Source organism: Lycium ferocissimum, chromosome 2 (assembly GCF_029784015.1).
Source record: "Lycium ferocissimum isolate CSIRO_LF1 chromosome 2, AGI_CSIRO_Lferr_CH_V1, whole genome shotgun sequence".
Classification (NCBI taxonomy): domain Eukaryota; kingdom Viridiplantae; phylum Streptophyta; class Magnoliopsida; order Solanales; family Solanaceae; genus Lycium; species Lycium ferocissimum.
In genome coordinates, this window is record NC_081343.1 from 199933 (window position 1) to 225642 (window position 25710).

General features: G+C 37.2%; 1 protein-coding gene and 1 long non-coding RNA gene across 5 annotated transcripts; one reads left to right on the plus strand and one right to left on the minus strand.

Moving 5' to 3' along the window:
• Positions 1-4005: 4005 nt before the first annotated feature.
• On the minus strand, positions 4006-8039 carry LOC132032482 (uncharacterized). Of its 4 annotated transcripts, none has more exons than XR_009408459.1 (4): positions 7902-8039; positions 7366-7488; positions 5328-5427; positions 4006-5021 (listed from the first exon to the last, which is right to left on the minus strand). It is a non-coding gene; the product is annotated as an uncharacterized LOC132032482 (long non-coding RNA). The 4 variants fall into 4 exon arrangements; XR_009408458.1 differs by having other exon boundaries at positions 4006-4861; positions 4948-5427; XR_009408457.1 differs by having other exon boundaries at positions 4006-4337; positions 4465-5427.
• Positions 8040-8546: 507 nt separating this feature from the next.
• LOC132032473 (uncharacterized) lies at positions 8547-13307 on the plus strand. The gene is made up of 2 exons (XM_059422095.1): positions 8547-11333; positions 11447-13307. The coding sequence occupies exon 2, from the start codon at positions 11912-11914 to the stop codon at positions 13235-13237; it is 1326 nt and encodes a 441-aa protein (XP_059278078.1). The 5' UTR covers positions 8547-11333; positions 11447-11911; the 3' UTR covers positions 13238-13307.
• Positions 13308-25710: the final 12403 nt, after the last annotated feature.

A 25710-nucleotide genomic window follows, 5' to 3' on the forward strand; every position in this document is an offset into this window, starting at 1 on the left:
AACAGTTTTAGAGTTGTTTTTGTTAGAGGTCGTAGGTTGTTTATGATTAAAAAGATCAACATAAGAAGGGTTTGGATGACTCTCTCCCACAGCTTGAGGCTGGGGAGAGGACGAAGTAGCCATGGCAGCCTTCACTTCCCCATATCGCTGGAGAGAGGAGAGAGCAGCTTAGGGTTTTTTGGAAGAGTTCCAATTTTGCTTTTGAAGGTTGAAGACTTGGGAATTTTTTTTTTCTCTCTTTCTCTCTATTCGGCCGAATGGCCTTGTCAATGGTTGCTCTCAATTTTTTTTGTGTTGTATGATTTTTCTTGAAACTTCTAAGGATAGCAACACATATATATTTAATACACCCTTCATTAAGTTGTCACATGTTAATCACATGACAACTTAATTATGGGGCTTGGGCAGAAATGGCCGGCCACCCCTATGGTTTGGGCCTCAATTTCCTTAATTTTTTTTTTTTTTGAGCCCAATTGATTAAAATCTCGCGTACAATTTCCGAAACTAATTTTCCGAAATTCAGTTTTGCCCTTGGCCTTCTCCGATGTCTTGCGCCATTAGTTTTTCCATAAAACAACATGAACATGTTAACTAAAATCAAAATATTGACTTATAACATACAAGTCACAATTATTTCAAGATTTCCGAATAGGCGAAAACACGGGATATAACAATACAGTATCCCAAAACATATATACATATGTAAGCCGACAAGGCTGCCACTACGAATGGGAACGTTCCAAAACATAAGTCATATATACACAACTAAACAAAGAACTATGTACGTACCCACACATATGTCTACGTACCTCTAAGAGTAACAACAAAGGACATATACGGGGACAGGCCCCGCCGTACCCCCGGATAAGATATACATACAACAAATGATCCGTACCAAAAATATAGGCTCCGGACAAGAGAGCACTCCAAGATAAGCAGTAATAGATATCCTAAAGTCGGATCACCAAAGCGAGCGTACGTACTGCGGGTACATGAAACGCACTTCGAAGTAAGCGGGGTCGCACGGAATATGTACCGAGCATGTAAAGCATGAAATACGAAACAAGATCATACTGAAATAAGGAGTATAGAAAACTAGCACAATAACCAGAAAACCACAAGGCTTGCCTTTGAAACATAAATCATGCGTGTCAATATCATACCCAACTTGTTATGGGACTTAGATAATCATCCTGTACATATGTATATATAACGTGTCCCGGCCCTCTAGTGAGGGACTAGGTAAATAGAATCATCATATGCCATCCTAGCCGCCATCCCCGTATCATCATATCATCATATACATATACATATAACGTGTCCCGGCCCTCTAGTGAGGGACTTGGTGAATAATGCAAATGGAGCTGTGCACGAAAACGTGTCCCGGCCCGGACTCAAAAAGACATGCGAGACTTGCACGAGTGGAGTAGTGAGCAACCATATGCAATTAAAACATTTCCCAAGGCTCAATAGAATAATCAACACGAACTATCATTTAAAAATCTGGACAATGGTTATATCAAATACTATTCGAACATTACTCAGGACATCTTAACTAACTCTCGAATGCTATGATAAAGTATATCAAAAGGACTTAGAAATCATATTCATATGTCAATAAGGTATGAAACATCTTACAGGAGTCCTGTCACAAGTTATCCTAGAGTTCCTAAGAATAGGAACGGATGCATATCAACTAGTGTCCAACGTACGTGTCTGAAAAGGAGGCTCAATCACTCGAGAGTTCTAACATCAAGAAGTAAATAAGAATTATAGATCACATCCAAAGTCTATGAATAGAATTATCCCAAAGTTCACATCATTTATCACTTAAGTCTAGGACATGCCAAAAGAAAGAAAGGATGGATTTACATACCTGTTGACGACTACTCGCAAAACCATTCGCTCTGTCGCTCTTTTTAGCCTATTTAACATAAAGGTAACGTTATCGTCAGTAACTATACTTTGTAGTTCGTAAATCCGTAGCCCATCTCTTTAGAGAACTTGTTCTTTAACCCATACATCCTCGTTTAGGGTTTTCCATTAGTTAAGGGCTTAACGAAAATCGGGCAGCATTTCCCCTATATATTTGCTTAACCCGAATTTCCAATTATTCTCCTGTTGACACAAAAATACCAACAACAGCGATATACATATAAAATTCTCACAATCCAACCCATAACAATTCTAAATCCATTTCAACCCACGATTTCACATAATAACAATTTCATGTATTTTCTTACTTCCGATTTCGTCCAATTCAATTTTAATAATTTCATTACAACATTATTAACACAACTACACCATAAAATAGGAAAATCTTACCACAATTTTCTCGGAGAAATTTGTATGCTCAGTTGTTCCGATTTCACAATTTCTTCTTCCGCAATTTAATACCGAACGTTGCTATCACTTCCTTGAACTCATAATTCAATTGAAACTCAACCAACAACAAGAAGCAAAAATTATTTCTTAAAAACCATGGCTGGCCGAACCATGGCTGCCATGGTTATGCATATATTTTCTTCTTTTTGATCAAGATTGTATGGAAAAAAAATGATTCATTAAGTCACTTTTGGTGACTTATATATGACTTCTTTAAGCCCTACACGTGCCCTCCTATGTGGCACCATTTCTCTCCCCCCCCCCCCCCCCCCTTTTTATTTATTATTTTTTTTTACAAAATCGGGTGGGGCCCACTTTGGTAATTAATTTAATTAATCACTAATTCTTGCTTAATAATCTAATCACAAATAATTAATCCCCAATCTCCAATAATATTTCTATACTAAATAAAATTTATAAACAATTTATGTTTTAATTAAAATTGAAAATTAAAGGTTTCTACCTTTTGTCCGAAAATGATTCTGCCTTTAATCTTGACTCAATTTGCTTGCGAATAATTCGACGTATAAATATACGGGGTATAACAGAGACGGATTTGCGGGTAGGTTTTGTAATCCGCTGTTGTTCTCGTTTTCAGCTACTATTTCGTTGTTGTTCACATGGCCGGAGTGTCCGCTGCTTGCCATTCTGTCCGTTTTTTGTGAAAATTTGCAGATTCTTCAAACAACAAGTGAAAGAAGGAAGCAACAAAGATTAAAACCCCACTATTATCCTAGCCCCACGGTGGGCGCTAAACTGTTTACCCCGAATTTCGGTAACAATTAAATTTGTAAGTGAGGTATAGGATATGTGGATGAACCTTAATCTATTTGGTTGGTATGAAATGTCTATGGATTTGTTTGTAGTTATATATATAGGTGTTAGTGCTGTGTGAATGTATACTGTGATTGATGATTTATGCCAAAATATATATTAAGTAATATATTGAAAGGATAAGTAAACCTAAGGAAGAACACCACAAAATCCGGACCAATATCTATATATTTGTCTATTACAATGTTGAGATCTGAAAAAAGCTAACCCCAAAAAGGGGAAGAATGTCCTCTATTTATAGGTATGCCTTATGGGCCATGAATACAATACAAAAGCCTTTATGAATAAAGAAACCCTAAAAAAGATAAGGTAGGACCGTACGGTCTGACACCCGTACGATCGTCAGTGTTGATGGCATAACGGTTTCCTGACGCGTGGCAAGCTCGCAATCGGCTAACCGGACCAACGGACACGTTGATTTTGGCTCGGCGTATCCGGACGAACGAACACGCGTTTCTTGTCTCAGGTCAATTACATCCGGTATGATACCCTGGTATGAAGAAATGATCGAACATGCTCGTGCTCATTTGAACTTATCCTTGGCTTCGGTCTCACCGGTCACACATTGACCCAGTCTTTACCGTATACACAACCGAAACAAAGCCAATGGGCAATGTTGACTTCGTAGTACCTAAATCCAAAAGAACTTGCTGCCATTTTGAGCTAATATCTCAATACAAAAATTAAGATGTGCAATGTACGCTTACTTGCTAGTAAAAGAAAAATATTAAAGCAGAAATCGGTCTAGAAAGATAATTAGCTTCTTTACTTACAACTGCAGTATCATATATTGTTAATCGTACTTTAATACTTTATTGATAATTAGCACCTCTTACATCCCGAATTTAGACAACATATTAATTTTTACCTTGATAATAGAGTGTGAAATCCAAGAACCCTCTTTCGCTGAAACATCTCCGCTTAGATAAGTGGAAATTTGTAAATGACTTTGTAAAAGCAAGCAGAACAAATCTTACCTTTCCATCACCACTTGTCTTCATCCTCATCTCCATCTTCTTTGATAACATCTTCCAAATCTTCAGATTCATCATATTCAGCAGCCTCACCAAAGAAGTCATGATAGTATAAGAGTAATTATCTTGTCACAAGTTGTTCAGCTATAAAAGCACAAAATATAGCATTAGATTCACTCTTCTAAGCCAAATAACAAATAATGATGCATAAAACAAAAATTGAATTTCCTCGGACAAAGAGAAAAGTAGAAGTGAATTGACACTGAAGTACCTATCCCAACAATGAACAAATCAGTGCAATAGACCCAATATAAATGGAATTTTCCAGTAAAGACTAGTTTTGGTCCCTGTGGAAATCTCCAACTGTAAACATATAGCCTGATTAGAGCAAAATGACAATAATGTGTATTTCACATGCTGAGTCGCATATCCAATTAGTAAAGCATCTTTCTTCTGAATGAATATGCAAAAGTCTCAAAATAGTCAACCCTCGGCTGCTGCGAAAAACCTTGATCCGCTAAACGAGCTTTATATCTTTCAACAGAACCATTTGCACAAAACTTAATCTGAAACACCCATTTGTTGCCAACAATATTTGCATTTGGAGGAGGCGGCACCAAAGTCCAAGTTTTATTTTGGACAAGAGCATCAAATTCAGAATTCATTCCCTGCAACAAATTATTTCTTCTATTAATCATAGAAGTGCTTTGGAAATATCAGCCAACCTTGCAAGCAGTGAAGGGACGAAAATTACCTTGAGAATTAATATCTTATGAACTGGTGCTAAACCATAAAAGCATTTAGGGTCCTCTCCTACATCAATATGTTCTTCGCACAAAATTTGATTTAGTTGCTACATATTTCATACACTAAATAGAAGAAAACCCAATAAACTAATTTTTGGTTAGAATGACATATATAGCTAAAATGTCCTGTTTCTGTAATAGTTAGACTATGAATTGATGCAAGGATGCTGAAAAATCAACTGTAAAATCTTCACATACAAACATATTGCCCGACACAGGCTACAAATGGCAAGTGCAACGCGGGGGTAGAGAACAATCGCTTCCTAGTATAACAAATCATAGTAGTATCCCCACACATAGGCTTTTAAGAAACACAAAACCCAATTACCTGAGTGGATTTCAGGAAAATCATCATCATGTAGTTTCTTTTTGACATTTTGGCTTCCAATTCAACCAAAAGCTTGAGGTTCCAAGATCCCTTTTCCATGCTTTCAACCCTGTAATAGCCAAAACCAGAAAACTGAAATAAGAGAACTGTATAGGCTAAACTTGAATGGAATAGAAATATCTTAATTACCAGGTGAACACAAATATACTTTATAATTGCACATAGCTACAAGCATATGCTTCATATTTCAACTAAACAAAGGCAGATTAAGACAGGAAAATTCCAGGCACATCAATGTAGGATGAACAACAGGTTTTAGCATATTGAGGAGGTTCAAATACACGCAACACATCATACACTGCTGACTACTTCTTTAGTTTTTATTCCATTTGTAGAATCTTATGACATCCAAATAACTTTCAAAAACTTACCACTTGAAGTTTAAACTAACTTATTAATTATTTTTTTTTGTTAAAATAGAGACTCCTATTGAAAAACAATTTGCTCCTATAGTGAAAGAAGAAAAGATACTACATAATTTTAGTAAGAGCAAACCTTATTCCAGAGTAACTGCGTTTCAAATTATGAATGGATAGGAAGAACTCACATCCTAATCAAAGCATTGTTAATTTTCCTGAAGGTGAGTCGATGTTTGTAATGGAGATTAGAAATAAGCAAATTGGAAATAAGCTTTGTTAGTTATGGAGGGAATCAAGGAATTTTTGGACAATTCCATCACATTATTTGTCCACCTAATGTTCCGGTTAGTGAACAAGTAAGAGATGTAAGGGTCAAAACAAAACGCTACATGTTTCAATTTCTAGACATTTCCAAACTTGCAAATGCGAGAAGACGCAAAAAGAACATATATTCCTCATGTCTTTGCCACCAATTGTCAACTTTTACACTAATTTAAGTTTAAAAGAAAATTTAAAATTATGTTTTTGAACCTTAAGTCTCAAGTCAGGAACAAGCACGCAATTGCATCATTCCCTTGCCTGATAGAGTTAGACAAAGCTCACTAAAATCAGATATACACGGATGAGCTACTAGGAACTGAAACTTTCAAAAAAAGAAAAAGAAAAAGGGAAGTGTAATTAATTGTTGGCTATAGGTTTACCTTTATGTTTCCTTCTCAGATGAAACAATGCACGCAAACAAGCTGTTCAATCTCCTAGATTTTCCATACTAAACAAAAAACACTCATATTTATGACAGACATGCAAAACAAATATTGCCACATGTAGAAGTATTAGCTCCTACCCGGTTCGCTATTCTGCTGTCTCTTTTCACTAATTAAACATTTCATGAAGGGCCATCTGGATCATCTCCATTAAGATGCTAAAAGAATTGATTCACAAATAAGGTCCATCTTTCCTCTTAAATATTTGATGAAGGAAAACAAAAACTTTTTAAAGTCTATCTTAAAAAAAAAAAAAATTAAAAAAAAAACACTAATTAGTCTATAAATTTTTATACCGGAGAAACGGACATTCTGTAGCAAGAGCAAGAATGTCATCACAGGAGACAACACCAAGGCAAGAACTCTCAACAACAGTTTTAATGCTGTCAACAACATTGAAACCTCCTTTGGAATCTACAGTTTTAATGTTGTCAACAACATTGAAACCTCCTTTGGAATCTGCATAAGGAGCTGCATCTTTCTCACTCACTATATTTGTTGTAGCGTTATTATCCAACGAAAGTGAAGCGTCACATCACTATCAATTAACAAATATAAGTCACTGGAGATGAATGAGGCTAGCCCCAATGACTGCAAAGCTTGTTGAATTACACTTTAGACAATACTTGAAACATTTGGACATGTACTTGAGAAAAATTGGCATTTGATGGGGTATTTGATTCATAGAACCAAAAAGTTCATAATAAAATGCATATAACTACTAAAGAATAAGTAAGAAAATATACTTGAATATCTGATTTAAACTAATCTGGGTTCTCCTCTTTTTTGAACACTATTACAGAACCGCTATGAAAAAAGAATGGAATAAAAATTATTCAATACTTTTAGGCATACTGACAAGTACCTTTGCTGCAACAAAGTTCTTCACTTGTCAATATCAGTTTTTTCCTAATGATAATTCAGAATGCTTGCATTGAATATTCTGAAAGAATAACCACATGCATATACAAAAGCTACCTACAAAAAAAAAAAATGAAGAAAGAGGAACCAGATTAGTTTAACTCAAAAATCCAACATGCACGCTAAAGGAAAATAGAGAAAAACTATTAGATTAAGTGGAAAAAGAAATTCCACACAACGCCCAAATTTGGAAGCCTGAAATAGCAATGGAATCACAATTAAGAACATTAGAATCTTTTTATAAAAACAAAAAAGGACAAAATTTTCCTTAAAAAAGAAGATACATGATCAAACAATAAAACCAACATGCATTAAGAAATCAGAACAATGAACTTGTAAAAATAGAACCCCTGAATACAAGAAAGGAAAGAATACCGACAACTACATAGTATATGCCAACCACCCAAAAACACAAGCAAGGAAAATATCCCAAAAAAAAAAGAGACAAAAGTAGTACGGGAAAAACTTACCAGCAACATGAAGATTCCACCAGAATATAATCAAACAATGAGTTGAGAATGAGGAATGGAGAAGGCGAGAGAACAATGGAGATCAGTAGCGTGAAGTTAAAGTCTTGTGGGATTGCTAAGAAAAGGAATTGAAGCCAGTTGTCCCAAAATTTAATACACGTGTAACAAAAGAACAGATGAAGAAACAAAATGCATACAACATGAAAACCAAAATACAACCAAGTTACAAAATAAAACGTAGAGAGAGAGTGTCCCCTTTCTCTCTAAAAATATTACTGTTGGCCGCTATTTTACCGATAACTCCTCCATTGGAGGTACGATGACTACGCTGGCGGATCTTCCTTCGGCAGTGGGAGTCGCTCCTGACTTACGCACACAGTCGAATCACTCTACTCCATCATCTACTTCTAATCAAAACTCTTATGCTCTGTTGGTGGCACAAAAATCAACTGCTCCTCGAGTCTCTGTTAAGACCACTACATTCAAAGGCAAACCTATGACCTTTTTTAAAGCTACCGATTACTATGGTGTAATGGCGAATAAATGCAAACTCACCTTGGTGGGTAAATTTTCATCTAGCAAACCTAAATTGGAGAAAATACGATCAGATTTCAAGGCTCAATTCCCAGTTAAACAGGTAAAAATTGGGCTTTTTGATTATAGACATGTTTTTATTGATTTTACTTGCAAGGAGGATTGTACCAATGTCTATTTCAAACGTATGATGAATATTGGAGGGTTTCTTATGCGTATATTCAAATGGACTCCGGACTTTAAACCGGAAGAAGAAACCTGCTAGCCCCAATTTGGGCACTATTACCTCAACTCCCGTGGCATTTGCATGAATGGTGGTATGTGGAAAATATTCTAAGTACGGTAGGAACACCATTGCAAATTGATCAAGCTACTACCAACCGAACTAGACCTCACCTGGATAAAGTAAGGATCGAAGTGGATTTGAGACAACCTCTACCAAATTCAGTTTGGGTGGGCACTTTAGATGAAGAAGGAAATCCTCTTGAGGTTTATGATCAACCTATAGAGTATGAGGGTATCCCAGATTATTGCTTACAATGTAAACATCAAGGGCACTCCATTCAAGAATGTGTTCATCATGAGAAAAATAAGGGAAAGGGAAAAGAGAAGGTTCAAGAACCATCCAACTCTCAGGAAGATCAACAACAAACTCAAAAGAATCAGAACTAGAAGCTCCCAAAACTCAAGAAGTCCAATAGCAGAACCAGAAAAATAACCATCCTACCCAAGGAAAAAATGGGGAGAATAGAGGTAAAAAAAAAATATCATCACAACAACAATGTGGCTGAGCAAGTTTTCAATCGTATCAAGGATAATAATAATAAGACTGCAACTACTGATCCTATTGTCAAGGCTACTGCTAATGCTGCTATTGAGTCCACTATTGTTACTACTAAGGAAAAAAATGTTGCTATTGTTAAAGGTTCCATTGAAGTCGCCCATAAGGAATCCTCTGTTGCTGCTACTACTCATGCTACCGAGAGGGAATTAACTAAGGAGATCTCTATATCCAATGTGATCAATACATCAAGTAGAAAGTGCCAATCCCGAAGAACCAAGATTTGAGGAGGTCTCAGAAAAAGGAATTTGTAGAAAGATTTTACCTAGTGACAATTTGAAAGGTGGGGTCACTACTATCGATCTGGATAATGCTTTTAACTCTCTTAGGGATGACCATCTTAAGGATTCTATTGATGACCCCGCAGACCTTGATACCAGTAATGAAAAGAAGCATGACAATGATACTTTTTCTGATAAGGAAGTGGAGCATCAGAACCCGAATTACTCTAAATCTGATGATGAAAGTTCTAGGAGATCTATTCATGAATATTCTACAAGAGGAACTGGTCATCAAGAAGCAAATAAAAAAAAAAAAAAAAACATCAACCCAGAGTACAGGGCAGGTAACTTATCTCCAAGAGGTACCAATATTCATGAATTGATGAACAAAAACTTTTCTCCAAGAAAAACTAGAGCTCAAAAGCTCAACAAAAAACTACTCCCTAATGTTTCCCATGATTAGTATGATCTCTTGGAATTTAGGAGTGTAAGGACTATGGATGCTTTTGAAAGGCTAAAAACTCTTAATAGTAAATATAATATTTATTTAACTATGCTCCAAGAACCTATCCTACAAGACTTTTCAGGGCTGGATACTGTTGAGAAATATAGGGTAATGTTGGGGATGGATAATTGTTATGGAAATAGTAAAACAAAAGATGGTTGTATTCGGATGATTTCTATGATATTTCCATTATTTCAACCAGTGAACAATAGGTAACCATTAGTATCAAGGGACTAGCTGGTTCTAATTTGACTTTCCTCACCATTGTTTATGCTAAATGTGATGCTCAGCTAAGAAAAGATCTTTAGGTTGCCATTGAAAATCAATCAACAATAGTTGGCCATCCATAGGGTGTTATAGGGGACTTCAATGTGATCACTAGTGCAGAAGAAAAGAAGGGAGGGAGACCCTTCAGTACCTTGAAAAGTGTAGATTTTATTAACTGTATAGAAGATTCTGGGTTACAAGATGCAGGCTTTCATGGACAACCCTTCACTTGGTGTGATAGCAGAGGTTCAAAAGCCATCTGGAAGAGATTGGATAGGCTCCTGATTAATGCTGAATGGTCTTCTAGTTTTGATGTGTCTATAATCAATCATTTGGCTAGAACAGGGTCTGACCATGCTCTTTTATTGGTCAATCTGGCTCAAGAAATTTATACTTCTATTAAATTTTTCAGATTTCTTAATTTATGGGTAGACCATCCTGATTTCCTTAATAATGTTCAACAATCTTAGGAGGACAATATCAATGGAAACCCTTTATGGATCCTCCACCAGAAGTGAAAAGGACTTGCAAGAACTTAAGCTCTTGGTCTAGAGCAACTTTTGGAGATATTTCTGAAGAAGTGGACAACATGGAGGCTAAGGTCTCATAATTAGAACAACAATTCATTCAAGACAGCTCTACTACCAATTGAACCCTGTTAAATCAGGCCAATGCAACTTATATACAGGTCCTGAAAAGGAAGGAGGATTTTCTGAGACAAAAAGCTAGAATTAAATGGCTTACTGAAAGTGACTCCAATTCTGCATACTTTCAAAGCACTATCAAGAACAGAAGAAGGAGGCTCAACATTCAACAAATCAAGGATGATAGTGGTAATTGGGTGATAGGCAGACAAGAAATTGCTAATGCAGCTGTCAGTTTCTTTCAAAAGTTGTATTGCTCTCCTCCAGATGAAGTTGATTTTGATATACTGGATTGTCTTCCTTCCTTGGTCACTAAGGATGATAATGAGGGTCTTATTTCTATGCCTGACTCACAAGAAATCAAAGATGCAGTTATGTCAATTGATCCACATAGTGCTCCAGGACCAGATGGTCTCAATGGTATGTTTTTCCAATCTAGCTACCTGGAGTATTATTTCTTTTGATTTAACTAATGCTATTCAAAGTTTATTCAGGGTGCTCAGCTTCCTAAATTCTATACCCATACTTGTTAGGTAGTGTTACCAAAAGTGGAGCATCCTCAACATTTCTCTGAATTCAAGCCTATCAGCTTATGTAATGTCACTAGTAAGGTTATCTCTAAAATTCTCAATAATAGACTCTCTACTTTGCTTCCTAAAATCATATCTACTAATGAAAGTGGCTTTGTTAAAGGTAGAGTGATCTCAGAGAATATTCTCTTGGCCCAAGAGATTATTAATGACATGAATAAACCCAACATAGGGGGTAATCTTGTTATTAAACTTGATATGGTCTCTTAGCCCTATTTATTCAAAGTCTTGAGAAAATTTGGCTTTTCAGAAAGATGGATAGAAATTATATACAGGTTTATTTCCAACAATTGGTACTCAATTGTTATCAATGGTGGTAGGTATGGTTTCTTTAAATCTAAAAATGGTCATAGACAAGGAGACCCTATATCCCCATCTCTTTTTGTTCTAAGTGTTGAACTCCTGTCTATGTTGCTTAATAATTTAAATAATGACCAGGGGTTTAGGAATTTCTATATGAATAAGAGGGGCCCTATTATCAATCACTTGTGTTTCGATGATGATGTTATTCTTTTTTCAAGTGGAAATAGGAAATCCCTTAAGAGAATTATGAGGACTTTGAAAACTTATGAAGATGTTTCTGGTCAGTTGGTTAATAAGCACAAAAGCTCTGTTATTCTTCATGATAAGGCTTGTGCTAGGAGAATTGACAGAGCTAAGAGAATTACTACCATGAAACAAGAATGTTTTCCTATAAATTATCTTGGCTGCCCTTTGTATTTGGGAAGAAAAAGAATTTCTACTTTCTCAGTTACGGTTCAAAAAATCCTTAACAAAATTAGGGGCTGGTTTTTTAAATTTTTATCTGTTGGTGGTAAAAGTGTTCTTATTAAACATGTTTTACAAGCTATGCCTTCCCACCTATTAGCAGTTATGCAACCCCCTAAAACTGTTTTTGAAATTATTGAGAATGCTTTTAATAGATTTTTGTGGAGTGGTTCAGATGGTAACAAGAAGCTCCATTGGTCCTCTTGGGATAATCTGTCCTATCCCATCAATGACGGAGGTGCTAATTTTAGAAAACTTGCTGATATCAGCAAGGCTTTCACCACCAAACATTGGTGGAAGTTGAGAACTAAAAGATATTTGTGGTCCCTGTTTTTAAACACTAAATACTGCTCTAGAATTCATCCAGTAACTAACAAATGGAGGAATGGCCAATCCCATAATTGGAAGGCTATGTGCTCTATTAAAGTGTTAGTGGAGAATAACTTGGGATGGATTATTGAAAAAGGGGAGGTGGCCTTTTGGTATGACAATTGGACAGATCTTGGGCCCCTTTACAAATTTCTTGATCCAGATTCTAAGCCTAGTAAGCTGAGAATCACTGATGCCTACCAAAATGGCCACTGGAATTGGCCAGCTTGTGGCTATGTTGTCTCTGATTTTATTAAAGCTCATATTGAGAGGATGCAGGTGGTCCTTTCTGATAAACCTGATTTGCCTATATGGAAAATTACCTCTTCTGGAAAATTCAATATTGAAAGTGCTTGGAATTTTTTGAGGAATTCCAGACATGAAAGCAACATTGTTAATGCCTTATGTCATAAAGCTGTCCCTTTTAAAATGTCCTTCATGGCTTGGAGGGTGTTTCACAGAAAAATACCTTCTAATGATATTATCATTTCATGGTTTAAGCTCCTTGCTTCTCCCAATTGCACTTGTTGTAGGGTGTCCCAACCTGAAAATATAGATCATATTTTTTTCCAAAGTTATGTTGCCTCTTCTGCTTGAACCACTTTGTTAACTCTTTTGGCATTAGATGCCCTATGGTGTCTATTCCAACTGTGTTTGATAGCTAGAGGAACACCAAGGCACTTAACCCCATTATATACTTTATCCTCATTATTTCCCCTATTAATATTATCTGGGAACTTTGGAAGGTGAGGTGCAATAGCAATTATGGTAATCAGAGACCATACCTTCCAAAGATCCTATATCAAATTTCTCAAACAATTTTGCTTATAGTCGAAATCCATTTTCCAATGTTTAAAAATGATCTTTCTTGGGATGAGATTTTGAGTTTGAATGATAAACACATGAGGATTAAAGTGTGTAAAAGTGTTTTATGGTGCAAGCCTTCTGCCAATCACTTTAAACTCAACAGTGATGGTAGTTTTAGAAATGGAATTTGTGGAGGAGGAGGCTTCATTAGAGATTGGGAAGGTAAAATGGTCATGGCATTTTCTGCTCATCTGGGAAGAGGATCTGCTAACATAGCTGAAGCCAAAGCTATGTTATTTGGCATCCAGTGGTGTATTCTCAATAACATAACTTCCTTGGAACTGGAAACAGACTCTACGGTCCTATTATCAAGTATAAAGGATGTCTTCAAGGTTCCCTGGCAACTTAATTCAATCATCAAGAAGTGCAGGGATCTTCTCGATAACATTAATCGGTCTATTCATCATTGTTTCAGGGAGGTCAATCAGGTCGTAGATAAACTAGCCTCCTTCACTATGTTACACAGAATGAGGCAATCTATTTGTCCTATGAAGAGCTCCCAAACCAGGTCAAAGGATGCATGAATATGGATACTTGGAAGATTCCTAATGTTCGAATTAGGACTAAAAAACATCATGAAATCGTCTATGGGGATGTTGCATAGTCTCTACATCCAGGTGCTAAGTTTTTCTAAGCTGTATATGAGTAAAGAGAGAATCCCTCTCATTTATTTCTTACTGCTTTCTCTTTCAGTCTTTAGGTTGTTTAGAAGTAGGTTTAACTTTGTAAAGATTGTGGGTTTGTCCACAATCTTCTATTTTTGCTAAGAGGTTAGGCTTCAGATACCTCTTTTGTGTATTTGACTTTGATAAATATACATGGTAGGGGTCTGCCTAACCCCCCACCAGGAAGGTGGCTTAATTAAAAAAATATATAACAAAGTTAAACATAATATTAACTATCTCATAACACGCGTATTTTAATTTGCTAATGCATCGAATTTGTATATGTAAATCTAAAGGCATGCTCACAATTTGAAGATTGATCACAATGTCGCCACTGGATTCTGACTTTCAGCCAAATCGGAGCTCTGAAACACTAGAGCCCGACCCACCGAGCAACAACCGGTTCAGTTTTTGAAACTAAGTGGATGAAACCTCCGAAATCGATAAAAACCACAAATTGGTTTTCCTTCTCAGCAACCTCCATTAACGCCAATAGTTTTCTTTTTCAATTTCTAAAATGAAAACCTCAGATATTCAATTTCTAAAATGAAAACCTCAGATATTTGTTTATCTACGAATCAAATTAAGATATACTGAAATATATTAGGGTTTTTAGTGGAGAGTGTAAAAGCTTTGAGTGGGAAATGGAGTGTTTAAAGAGCCGATAATAATATTCTTCTTTATATATATATATATATAAAGGTATTCTGCGCTGGAATTTCACTCAGTTCCACATGCACATCATAAGAACCAAGTTTCAAATCGAACGCTTGCCCACTCTTTCCAAATTATTTTGAGACTGTTCTATAAAAATAATAGTATAACACAATTCTATTACTTACTTGGCATGGAATTCACAATTTCCAAGTCCAATTAGTACATCTATTCCTAATCGGAAAAGCTTAATTTTATAATTCTAAGAAGCTCTCAATTATCTTCAGGATGGCGCGGGACATAAACATCTGCAACAAACAGGAAATTAACAACCAATCCCAAATCTGCAAGACTGCAGGAAGCAAATGGAATATGCTGGGTTAAAGAGCATTTTAATATTGCAAAATATTATTGTTAAAATGCTTATTACTCCTACACATTGGTGACCATAAAAGTGGCTGAAGTGGATTCATTTCTTACATTGAGCATGGTTGAATGTGGCCATTATTTTTCCTTGTAACTCCTCTCACGTTAATGGCCATTAGAGCAAGATAATGACAATTATTTCTTTTGTAACATTTGTAACCACTAACCTTTTGCTCACCCATATTCTTCATAGAGTAATTTTTTATATTGAAGGAAGGTGTTCTGGTGGAGCTTTGGACTTTTCAACTAGTCCGGAGTTGTATCCTGGAGGGGACAAGTCAGAGTTATATTGCTGGACCGGTGAAGATTATGCCGCAGTGGGCTTGAATCTCCTTAAAGAGAGCGAGATATCCACGACTCAGCCTGAAGAATATTTATTTACTTTGTTCTTCATTTTATTTATTTTATTTTCAACTATAATTTATTGTAATTTGTGATATATTCACCAACAATTTTAAGGAGATTCATGTTTGTTACAGTTTGAAAAATTGCGGATATTAAGAAAAGAGATGTCAACATCATTTCGCTTCGACGTCACTAGATCTCTTTAAGAGATGAAAGGGTAAAGTATTTTTTTCTCTACTTGTTCAACTCAAGCGGAAGAAAGGTTAAAAAAAAAAAAACGTTTTACCTTATAATTTTATGAATAAAGTGATACTACTTTTCAAGAGTATAAATGGTTATTTAAATTCTTAAAATAGTGGGGTTAAAGAAATGAGACAAATATTTATCATGAAAAGTGATTTCTACATCTTTGAGAATGTTTTAAAAAGTGTGGGAAGTGCATGTATTAATCTTGAAAAATTCACATGTCATTTTGCCTCAATGGTTGATCATTTGTTGATCTTTGGCTCTAACATTGGTGTTGTTAAATTAAACTAAAAATATGTGTAGCAGCCATTTTGATGTGAGAAATTTGAGTGAGGCAAATTTCATTCTTCGAATGAAAAAGATGGAAAAAAAGATGTGATAAAACTTTTCTTGTCAGTCACATTATGTTGAGAAATTGTGAAGTACAATTTTGTGGATTGTACATGTGTTGCAACTCCTTTTGATTAAGTGTTTATTTATTTCAAATTCAAAGTGAAAAATAGTGATAAATCAAAAAGGAGCATGCTAGCCTAAATATGTGATAGACTGCATTTGGCCTGATATTGTGTAGGTAGTAGAAGTACTTTGCAGGTACAAGCAAACCAGGTATATTTAATAGGTAAGAAAGTTGGTGGCTTGTTATATAAAAAATATCCTGCTGTACTCAAAGATTTTTTTGATGCAGATAAGAATACTTGGTGCTATTTGCTGATAGCACTAATATTATTAGTAGAGTTCAATATCTTTATCACAATGGTAAATTCAGACCCATGAGGAGAACATACAATACTGCAAGAATATTTGTGAAAAGTGGTATACCATAAATATTGATTGTGTTAAATGTTGTGATAATCTTGCAGATTTATAGACAAAGGCCTTTGCAAGAGAAAGGGTCTGGAGCACATCGATGGGGATGGGATTGAAGCCCATAAATTCGTGAGTCATATATGAGGAAACTCAACCTGGGGACTAGAGATCCTATAACCAGGTTCAATGGGAAAAACGAATTGTATGATGACTTGTTGAGAAAAATGTACTATTTTGTTTATTCCCACCCCATGGTGTGAGTGCATTATTCTGTAACGATTTGTGGAGGTTAAGTTTATAAACTCTTAATGAAATTTTGTAGCTCGTATGAGTGGGGTGTTAAAGTTACAGGAGCACCCTTGACAGAATTTGACCAATATGAGTGTGGAGGTAGGCCGCTTCCTATGAGAATTAGGCTTGTTCTCAAAAGCAATCATGAAAACCGGGATAGCACAAGGCCGTAATGTACTGGCTATTAAAGCTTATGTCAACACCTTTATTAAGCAATGATACTTCATTTCCCTTAGCAGTCATAGTTCAATGCGGAGCGCGCTACTGACTCTGGAGTAGAGATCGCTGTCTTACTAAGTGGGGTTCAATGCCGAGCACACCTTCATTATGCATAATAGTCTCCCTTCAACTAAATTGGCGATAACTCTCTTATTTCAATATTAAAATGAGTGGGGGATTGTTGGTTTAAAGAGCATTTTAATATTGCAAAATATTATTGTTAAAATGCTTATTACTCCTACATGTTGGTGACCATAAAAGTGGCTGAAGTGGATTCATTTCTTATGTTGAGAAAGGTTGAATGTGGCCATTATTTTGCCTTGTAACTCCTCTCACGTTAATGGCCATTAGAGCAAGATAATGACAATTATTTTTTTTGTAACATTTGTAACGACTAACCTTTTACTCACCCATATTCTTCATATTATTACCAATTTAATACCCCACTAAACCATATTTTTCATCCAATTCATTATTGTTATACCCCGCGTTTTCAGAGCATGAGTTTGACATGTACCTCATCATAGTATATGTGGAGTTTTAAGGTGTTTCAAAATCCTAAAATGAAGTTCGTCGAGTCTAGTTTGTAATGCAACAAACCGTTCATTGATAGGACATCGGAGTAGAGAATTATAGACGTTACAAATCGAATCGTCGACGCAGAAACAAATTTCCCTCGGTACGGCTACAATACCGCCACGATGCGCTACGGTACTACTACGATTACAAGACAGCTACGTAAAACCGACTTGAGTCCGTTTTAAGGGACAAAAATCTCATTTTTTTCAGCCAAAAGTTCCAAAACTTTCCGTAAAAAAATTCAGCAACAAAAAAGGGAGCAAATTTATGTTCTTCAAGTATTTATACCAATTCAAGTGTCCTCTTCAACATGGTATAATTATTGAGGCAAGAAAACCGTTCATTTTTGTAAGCTCACAATCATAGTCAAGTGGAAAATTTGAAGAAAAGGTAAGAATTTCTCTTCTTTTTCATGTTATGGGTGCTTGCGTATGTTGTAGTATGTGAAAGTGGTTGAAATTCAAAAAAAATATGGAAGAGTTGAAGTTGTAGCCGTGCATGGTGTGTGTGTGTGTGGCCGTGTGTGTGTGTGTGGTATTGTGTGGTGATGATGAACCAATTTTATTTAGCATTTTGGTTGTGGTTGTAATGTATAGAAGTGGATGAAAATGCATGAACACATGTATGAGGTTGTATGGCCGAATGGTAGGTTGTTTGGTAAGTTATGATGAATTGATTCTATTCAATATTCTAGTTGTTGTATTGTGAATCCTATGATGAAAAAAATGAATATGAGAATTGAATGATTAGAAGTGAAGTTGTGGTTGTTTGTGGATTATGGGAAAAAGTTAGAATGACATTGGTATGGTTCTTATGATTGTAGTAATGATATTGCTAATTTGTCGGGTGGAGTAGTATGTCGATGGAGTCATTTTGAATGTCATGCGAGTTGAATTGAATATGAATGGAGTATTGTTGAAAGGTTGTGCGGGTTGTTGGAGCGTTCTTGAATATTATTGAATGGTTTTGGTTAGTATTTGAATATGCGAATTGCTTGAAATAATTTTGAATTGGTTATTGATGTTGTTATTATGTTTGTTGGTATTGTTGGTAATGATTTGGCCGAGTTAAATTCTCGGGAATGGCGCATTTACAGTGGAAATGCTGCCGAAATTTTTGTAGATAAATGTTAATTCAAGATTGAATTTCTAAAGGCTCTAATCAATGTTTGGTAAATGTGACCATTTATAGATTTTGGAGAGTTTTGAACTTGGATTTGGAGAAGCGTAAGAGACGGAAAAGGTATGTAAAGCCTTACCCTTCTTTCTTTTGGCATGTCTTAGGTGTGATAGGTTTGAATACGAACCCCGAGGATGACTCTACTCTTAGGAATCCGCATCTAAAGTTGCCCTTTTTCATTCAAGAGAATTGAATTATACATGCTCTAAGTAGTTGGAAAAATGGCCTAAACATCCGTAACTTTCACAATTGGAACACAGATTGCCTTGAAACTTTCGCACGACTTCACAAGGCCTAATGTTCGTAATTTGTGTACGCCACTTCGGCTTGGCCCAAGGTGGGCCCACAATGTCCCTAACTTCCATAAACGGTCTCGAATTGCTTGGAAATGGTCGTAGATGTTTTATAATGAATGATGTCCATAAAGATACTTGAAAAGCATTTAATTTCTCACCACTTTGCATGTACATACGGTTGTTAACCTTTTTGTGCTAACCTGCATTTACTTGAAACGTGTTTGCGGTTTATAAATGATTTTAAGGAAGTTTGTTTTGTATTAAAGAAAATATAAAGTTGACTTTTCAAAACCACTCCGGCGGGGGTGCGAGATTTTATTATTTAAACTTTTCAAAACCACTCCGAAGGGAGTGCGATATCTTATTATATTTAGACTTTCTAAAACCACTCCGAAGGAGTGCGAGGTTTTACTATTTCATTTCGTTTGCTACTTATGTTTACATTACTATCACTACTATTATTACGCCCGAAGGGGCTAGGATTAGTATTATGTCACGAGTGGCATGCCCGGGGCGGGGGTAGCCGTATGTCACGAGTGGCATGCCCGGCGGGCTAGGAATATTATGTCGGGGCCGGCGCACGTCCGAAGGGGCCGGGATAGACGTATGTTGGACCGGCATGCCCGGGGGGGTCATTTTATTTCGGGACCGGCATGCCCGGGGGCCAGGATAGACGTATGTCGGGGCCGGCGCCCGGGGGGATTATTATCATTATTATCATTGTTGTTGTCATTATTATTACTATTATTATTATTATTATTATTAGGCCGGTTAGCGTCGGCGTCCGGGATCATCGTGATACTATATTTAGATTGTGCATTCTAGAACCGGTGTATTCCGTATTTATATCGTGTATGCTTGAAGAACGTGTGTTCACTCGCATTATTTACTTAAGGATTGTTCTAAGACCCATGTGTATATTTATGTTTCCTCCAGGGGCTCGCAGTAATGAGCTTGATTGTGGTTTCTTCTCTTCTAAATTAAGCTATGGTTATTATTTGTTATCGCTTTACATACTCGGTACACATCGTCATCGACCTCCTTCTTCGGGGGGGCCGCGTTTCATGCCACGCGGAGGTACACCCCAGCATGAAGAGAAGACTTTGCTAAAGTTGTTCCGCGGATTGGCGAGCTCCATTTCGGGCCGGAGCGTTGCCGAGTCAAGTACTTATGTCATGGTAATTGTATATCCTAGAGACTTTGCGGACGATGGTCCTGTGGATTGGGTGTCGAGGAACGCGAATCGGTTATAGATGTTAAAAGGGTGTGTATTTTCGGATATTGTCGATGGTAAAAGTTATGTGATTGATTGCGGTTTTAATAATCGTATAAAGACGTTGATCTCTATTTTGAAAAGTTTCATGTTTCTTAAAATTTTTCGAAATGACAGGTTTTAGTAACGCGAACGTTTAAGGGTTCGCTCGACTCTGAGGAGGGTCGGGTGCCCATCACACCCTAGTAAGGTCGGGGTGTGACAATTATAAGGATGATTTTCTTCTCCTATAAATAGAAGTCACCCTTAACTTTGTGATGTGTAGAAAATATGCATTGGAATAGTGAAAGAGAGATTTGAGAGTAATTCTCCAACTAATTCACTACAAAAAGAGAGTAATTTTTTATGTTGAAGGAAGGTATTCTTATGGTGGAGTTTTGGACTCTTCAACTAGTCCGGAGTTGTTTGAGTCACATGACGTTGACGGGCTATTGTATCCTGGATTGGACAAGTCAGAGTTATATTCTGTGGACCAGTGAAGATAATGCCGCAGTGGGCTTGAATCTCCTTAAAGAGAGCGAGATATCTGTGCCTCAGCCTGAAGAATATTTATTTACTTTGTTCTTCATTTTATTCATTTTATTTTCAACCGTAATTTATTGTAATTTGTGGTATATTCACCAACAGAATATAATATAGCTATAGTTATATTTGACTTAAAGTAAAAGAACCCATGCCAACCATTCAATCTTTTTTTAGGAAAATATGTTTGTCCAAACTTGTGTCCCATCTGCTAAAACCAAGCATCTCCATTGATACCTGTAACTGTAGAATGATCTCGATTTGAACATCTCTTACTATACAAAGAAATCTACCCACAAAGCGTACAAAAGGAGAAAAGAAATAAGAGCATCACATCGTATGAAAGAGATTTAGGAGGACTCCAACGTGGTTGTTTTCCCTCAAAAGAGAGCAACAATTGAATTTGTACGCGGTTTAAAGGATATGGGACATGGCTGTTAACAAGATAAAACGAGTGATCGAAAAGTAAAGAATTAACGTAAAATTAAGAGAAGATAGCCTGTATAACGAGTGCAAATGACGGGTCTGAGTGGGAGAATGTTTTATCTCTTTGCTTGGACCAAAAATAACCTAAAAGAGACGAAGCTTTGCTAATATCGGGCCTTTGCTATGAAATAATTTCTAAGTGTTTATTGCTCACTTGAGATGGAGATGAGATGAAGATGCCCTTTAACGGGGCTGTTACATATGCATTTATAGTGCTAGTGTCCTAAACTAGCTATACAACTCAAGCTTCAACGTGGGTAAATGGTTCCGAAAATATCAGAAACGTCCGTTGAGGGCGTGATTTTCGGAGATAAGTCAGCAAAAGGATAAATTCAGATTCAGAATTATCTTCTCAGACTCCCCTTGTGCAGGTTCGGTTCATTCCTTCCTGCCACAGCACAACCGGAGGGCTATGACGGACACCCAGAAGGTGACCCCCAAGATGCCACAAAACATACATATCATACCTGCTCATGCTCATTCTAGGCCACCTGAGGGTACTCACAATATAATCTGCCGACTAATGGATATCATAAACTGGAGGGTCACTGCCCCTAAAAGGTATATGAACACATGCATCACTAACTGAATAGGGGTATAAGCCAACAAGGCTACTCGATAAAACTATATAACCAAATAGGTCTTTGAGCGGGCCACTCTTGTCCCGACCGAATATAAGCGTCTATGAGCCTCTACTATACATACCGGGACATTTGTGGACGGGACGGGGCCTTCGCCACTACCCATAAAATGAAATACATATACCCGGCCTAGACGCGACTCCGACAAGAGAGAGTGCTCCACTATCAAACTGAAGAAGCAGCCTAAGGATGTGATCCGTCTCCCTGGCTATCTGAACCTGCGGGCATGAATGCAGCGTCCACAAGAAGGGACGTCAGTATGAACAATGGACTGAGTATGTAAGGCATGAATAATATCATAATAAGAGGTGTGAAACACAACATTAAGTAAAGAGATAACATGTACATCTGATTGCCACTTAAGGCGGATGTCATGCATGGTAACTTTAAATTTCTAAAACAATATTATAAATATATACAAGTAAACTGCCCGACCATATAGGTACGGTGTCATGCTGCCCGGCCGTCTAGGCATGGTATTATCATCATTAGCCCGCGTCCAGGCCTCCCGCGTCCGGGTGTAAGCGCGCCCACCGGTGGTGTGTCGCCCGCCGGCCATATAGGCATGGTGTTATACTGCCCGGCCATGTAGGCATGGTGTTATTAAAAATACATACATAATTATAAAGCATGCATGAGAGCTCAAGTGAAAGTTACAACTCTATCGGAGTGACGTAAGGTTGGTAACCTCCGACTTATATTATGGAATAATCATCATCGCTATATCTTACCTCGAAGGAACAATTCATGAGGTGAGATCAACAACAATGAGTAATTCAAGAAAACCATGAAATAAACTCGATGATCTCATAATGGCATTAAAATCGTAGCTTTGGAACTTTTAGAAATTGAATCATCATCATAATTATCTTCATAGAACATACTCATTCTTAACATCATAAGAAACTCTTGGAATCATGAATCTCTAGCTTTTGAGGATAAGGACACTATGAAAAACATCTCATCTTCATCATTATCATATAACACATCTTACCTCCTTCTCATAAGAAGCTCTTAAGAATCTTTGACTTTCAACTTTTGGGATGTAGTAAGGTCATGGAAATATAGAGAGAAAATCATAATATAGGAGTGATGCCTTTGAAAGAAAAGGGACTAGCCTTACCATACCTGGAAGCTTACTCCTCGACTCCAACTTACTTCTTGTCTTGCAATCTACATAAGATCATTCATAGTCGTAATCTACATATAAAACCATTCACTTTACTATTAGGATTATCGTCATACGCTTATCTTAAGCCTTCAAATTAAATCTCTTAAAGTCTGCCGAAATTCGGCGATCTCCCTGTTTATATCTCTAGCCCGAAATCACCATACCAACAACCAACAACAACAACAACAACAACAACAATAACAACAATACTAACATCATCAACACCATCTTCAATATCATTCCATAAAACATCCCACACGATGTTTATCCAATTTCTCAACCAACAACTTTATTATACGATCATTTAATCACTCTATCTTCGTAAATAAACCAAAAGTAATATTAATAAGGAGAGATTCATACCTTATTCTTGTTAAAACAACAATATCTTCAATATCCACCTTGAATCCAAGCCAAAATCCACCGCAAAACAATACTAGAACCATAACCATGCGTTATCCTAGTCTCGATTAAGACTCCACTACTTGAAAATCACTTAAAAACCTTAATTTTAGGATATCCTCACTCCCCCATATGATTTATGAGTTTTGGGAAATATTTAGAATGGAAAATGAAGGGTTTTACCCCTTTTATAAGGTGACAAAGTCGGTGAAAACCGACTTAATCAGTGACCTTTGCGAACCCGAGGGACCCTCGCGAACACGATGGTTTGGAGTTTCCATGGCCATCATGAACACGAGTCCCAATTGCAAACGCGTAGGGCAATTCTGCCCAGTTCGTCCGAATTTTCATTCTTCACCCGTTCGAACTCCAATCCTTCTGATACTTCTCATACATGGTCTTAAACCCCCATAACCACAATATAGGTGCATATAATTTCATATATCATTTTATCTGTAAATATGCTTAATACTTGTGTCATTCCTTAAATCTGAAGGTTAACTTTCTTGATCAAAATTCCAAGTACTTGTACTTAGACTTGGTGAGCGCTCCTCTGAAAATACGAGGTGTAACACCTCCGACTTCTTATACTGATCTTTGCTAATCACCCCGTATGACCCTTCGATGAACCGAGGTGAACTCATGAGTTCTCACCGTACAAAGATAGTTCCTCTATTTTTCGGAGTAAAGAAATGGAGACGGAAAATGGAATGAAAAGACGTCGTTCTTCCCCAGGTCCGTGCTTTATTTTTTATCGCGCAATTGACTAACCTGAGTTCGAGCCTAAGTAATGTTGTGCCGTCATCTGCCTTGGAAACGTGTATTGTCAGAATCCTTTGGCCTTTCGCATTCCTACTAACGTTACTAGAGAACTTTTTAATACAACTTCCTCATTATATAAAGCCATGCACTTATTAGTTCTTCACATATTTTGAAAATATTGATTGACGCTTATTTGCCTTTCATACCCTTGTTTATGATGTCTTCTTCCCTATTGTTGTTGACCGAGGCTGCTCCGCCATCCCCTACTGAACCTTCTCATATGAAACAACTTGAGTTACAAGCGGCTAAAATCGTTCCGGCTGGATTCAAATATGAGGATGATTGCAAAGTTGGCCATCATTATGACCATGTGAGGCATTTTGAATCTTTTGTTGTTGACGCCACAATTCCCAGGGTTAGGAGAGAGTGTCATTTAGATGAAGACGTTGAGATTTCCCCTGTTAGGCATGGTGTGCATATTAACCACCACATCCCAGGTTATTCTCTCGTGTATACTTGCCTATTTGCCATCGGGTTTAAACTTCCTATCCCTTGGGTGATCGAAGACCTGTGCTGCTATTATCGAATTTGCGTTGGGCAAATTACTCCTCAGATATGGGGACTTGTTTATTGCATTCAGTTTTTGGCCGGTATGGCTGGAGTCCCATTCACCTTAGACCATTTAATCCATATTTACATTCCTCGGGTCATCCGTGTGGGTATTGTCCATCTGCTCCCTCGGGGCCCTCGGGTCTGATCGACCTCGAGGATGACTTTGACCGATGATGGTTGCATCGGTTCGTTATGATGAGAACGGCCCAATTGCGACGTGCCAACTCTGACCTTTTACCGGAGGCGTGGAATTCTGAACTGATCGCCATCGAACCCGAACTCATACCCCGGATCTTTGAATGGGTAACCACCGTGTTGGGTGCTTCTGAACACATAGGTCATTCTTGGAAAGACCTGGGTCTGATTGGATGGAGGGGCAAGAATGATGGTAAATCCCATTCTTTGTTACCATAATTTGCAGTTTTCCAACCTAACTTGTTTCTTCGTGTTTCAGGGCTTCCGGTGAAGAAGGCACCAATGGCGAGGGCTGCCAAAGTAAAACCCGAAGATGCTGCCGAAGGAAGCGCTATAGGTTCAACCAAGGCACCGAAGAGAAATGCTAACCCGGAAGCATCAACCGCTGGTCTGGGAATCGATGCCAGGGTCAAATCTCGCCTGGCCTCCCGA

What these genes read in the sequence shown, in the direction of transcription:
- LOC132032473 (XM_059422095.1), top strand. Translation starts at nt 11,912, where the DNA reads ATGTTGCTTAATAATTTAAATAATGACCAGGGGTTTAGGAATTTCTAT.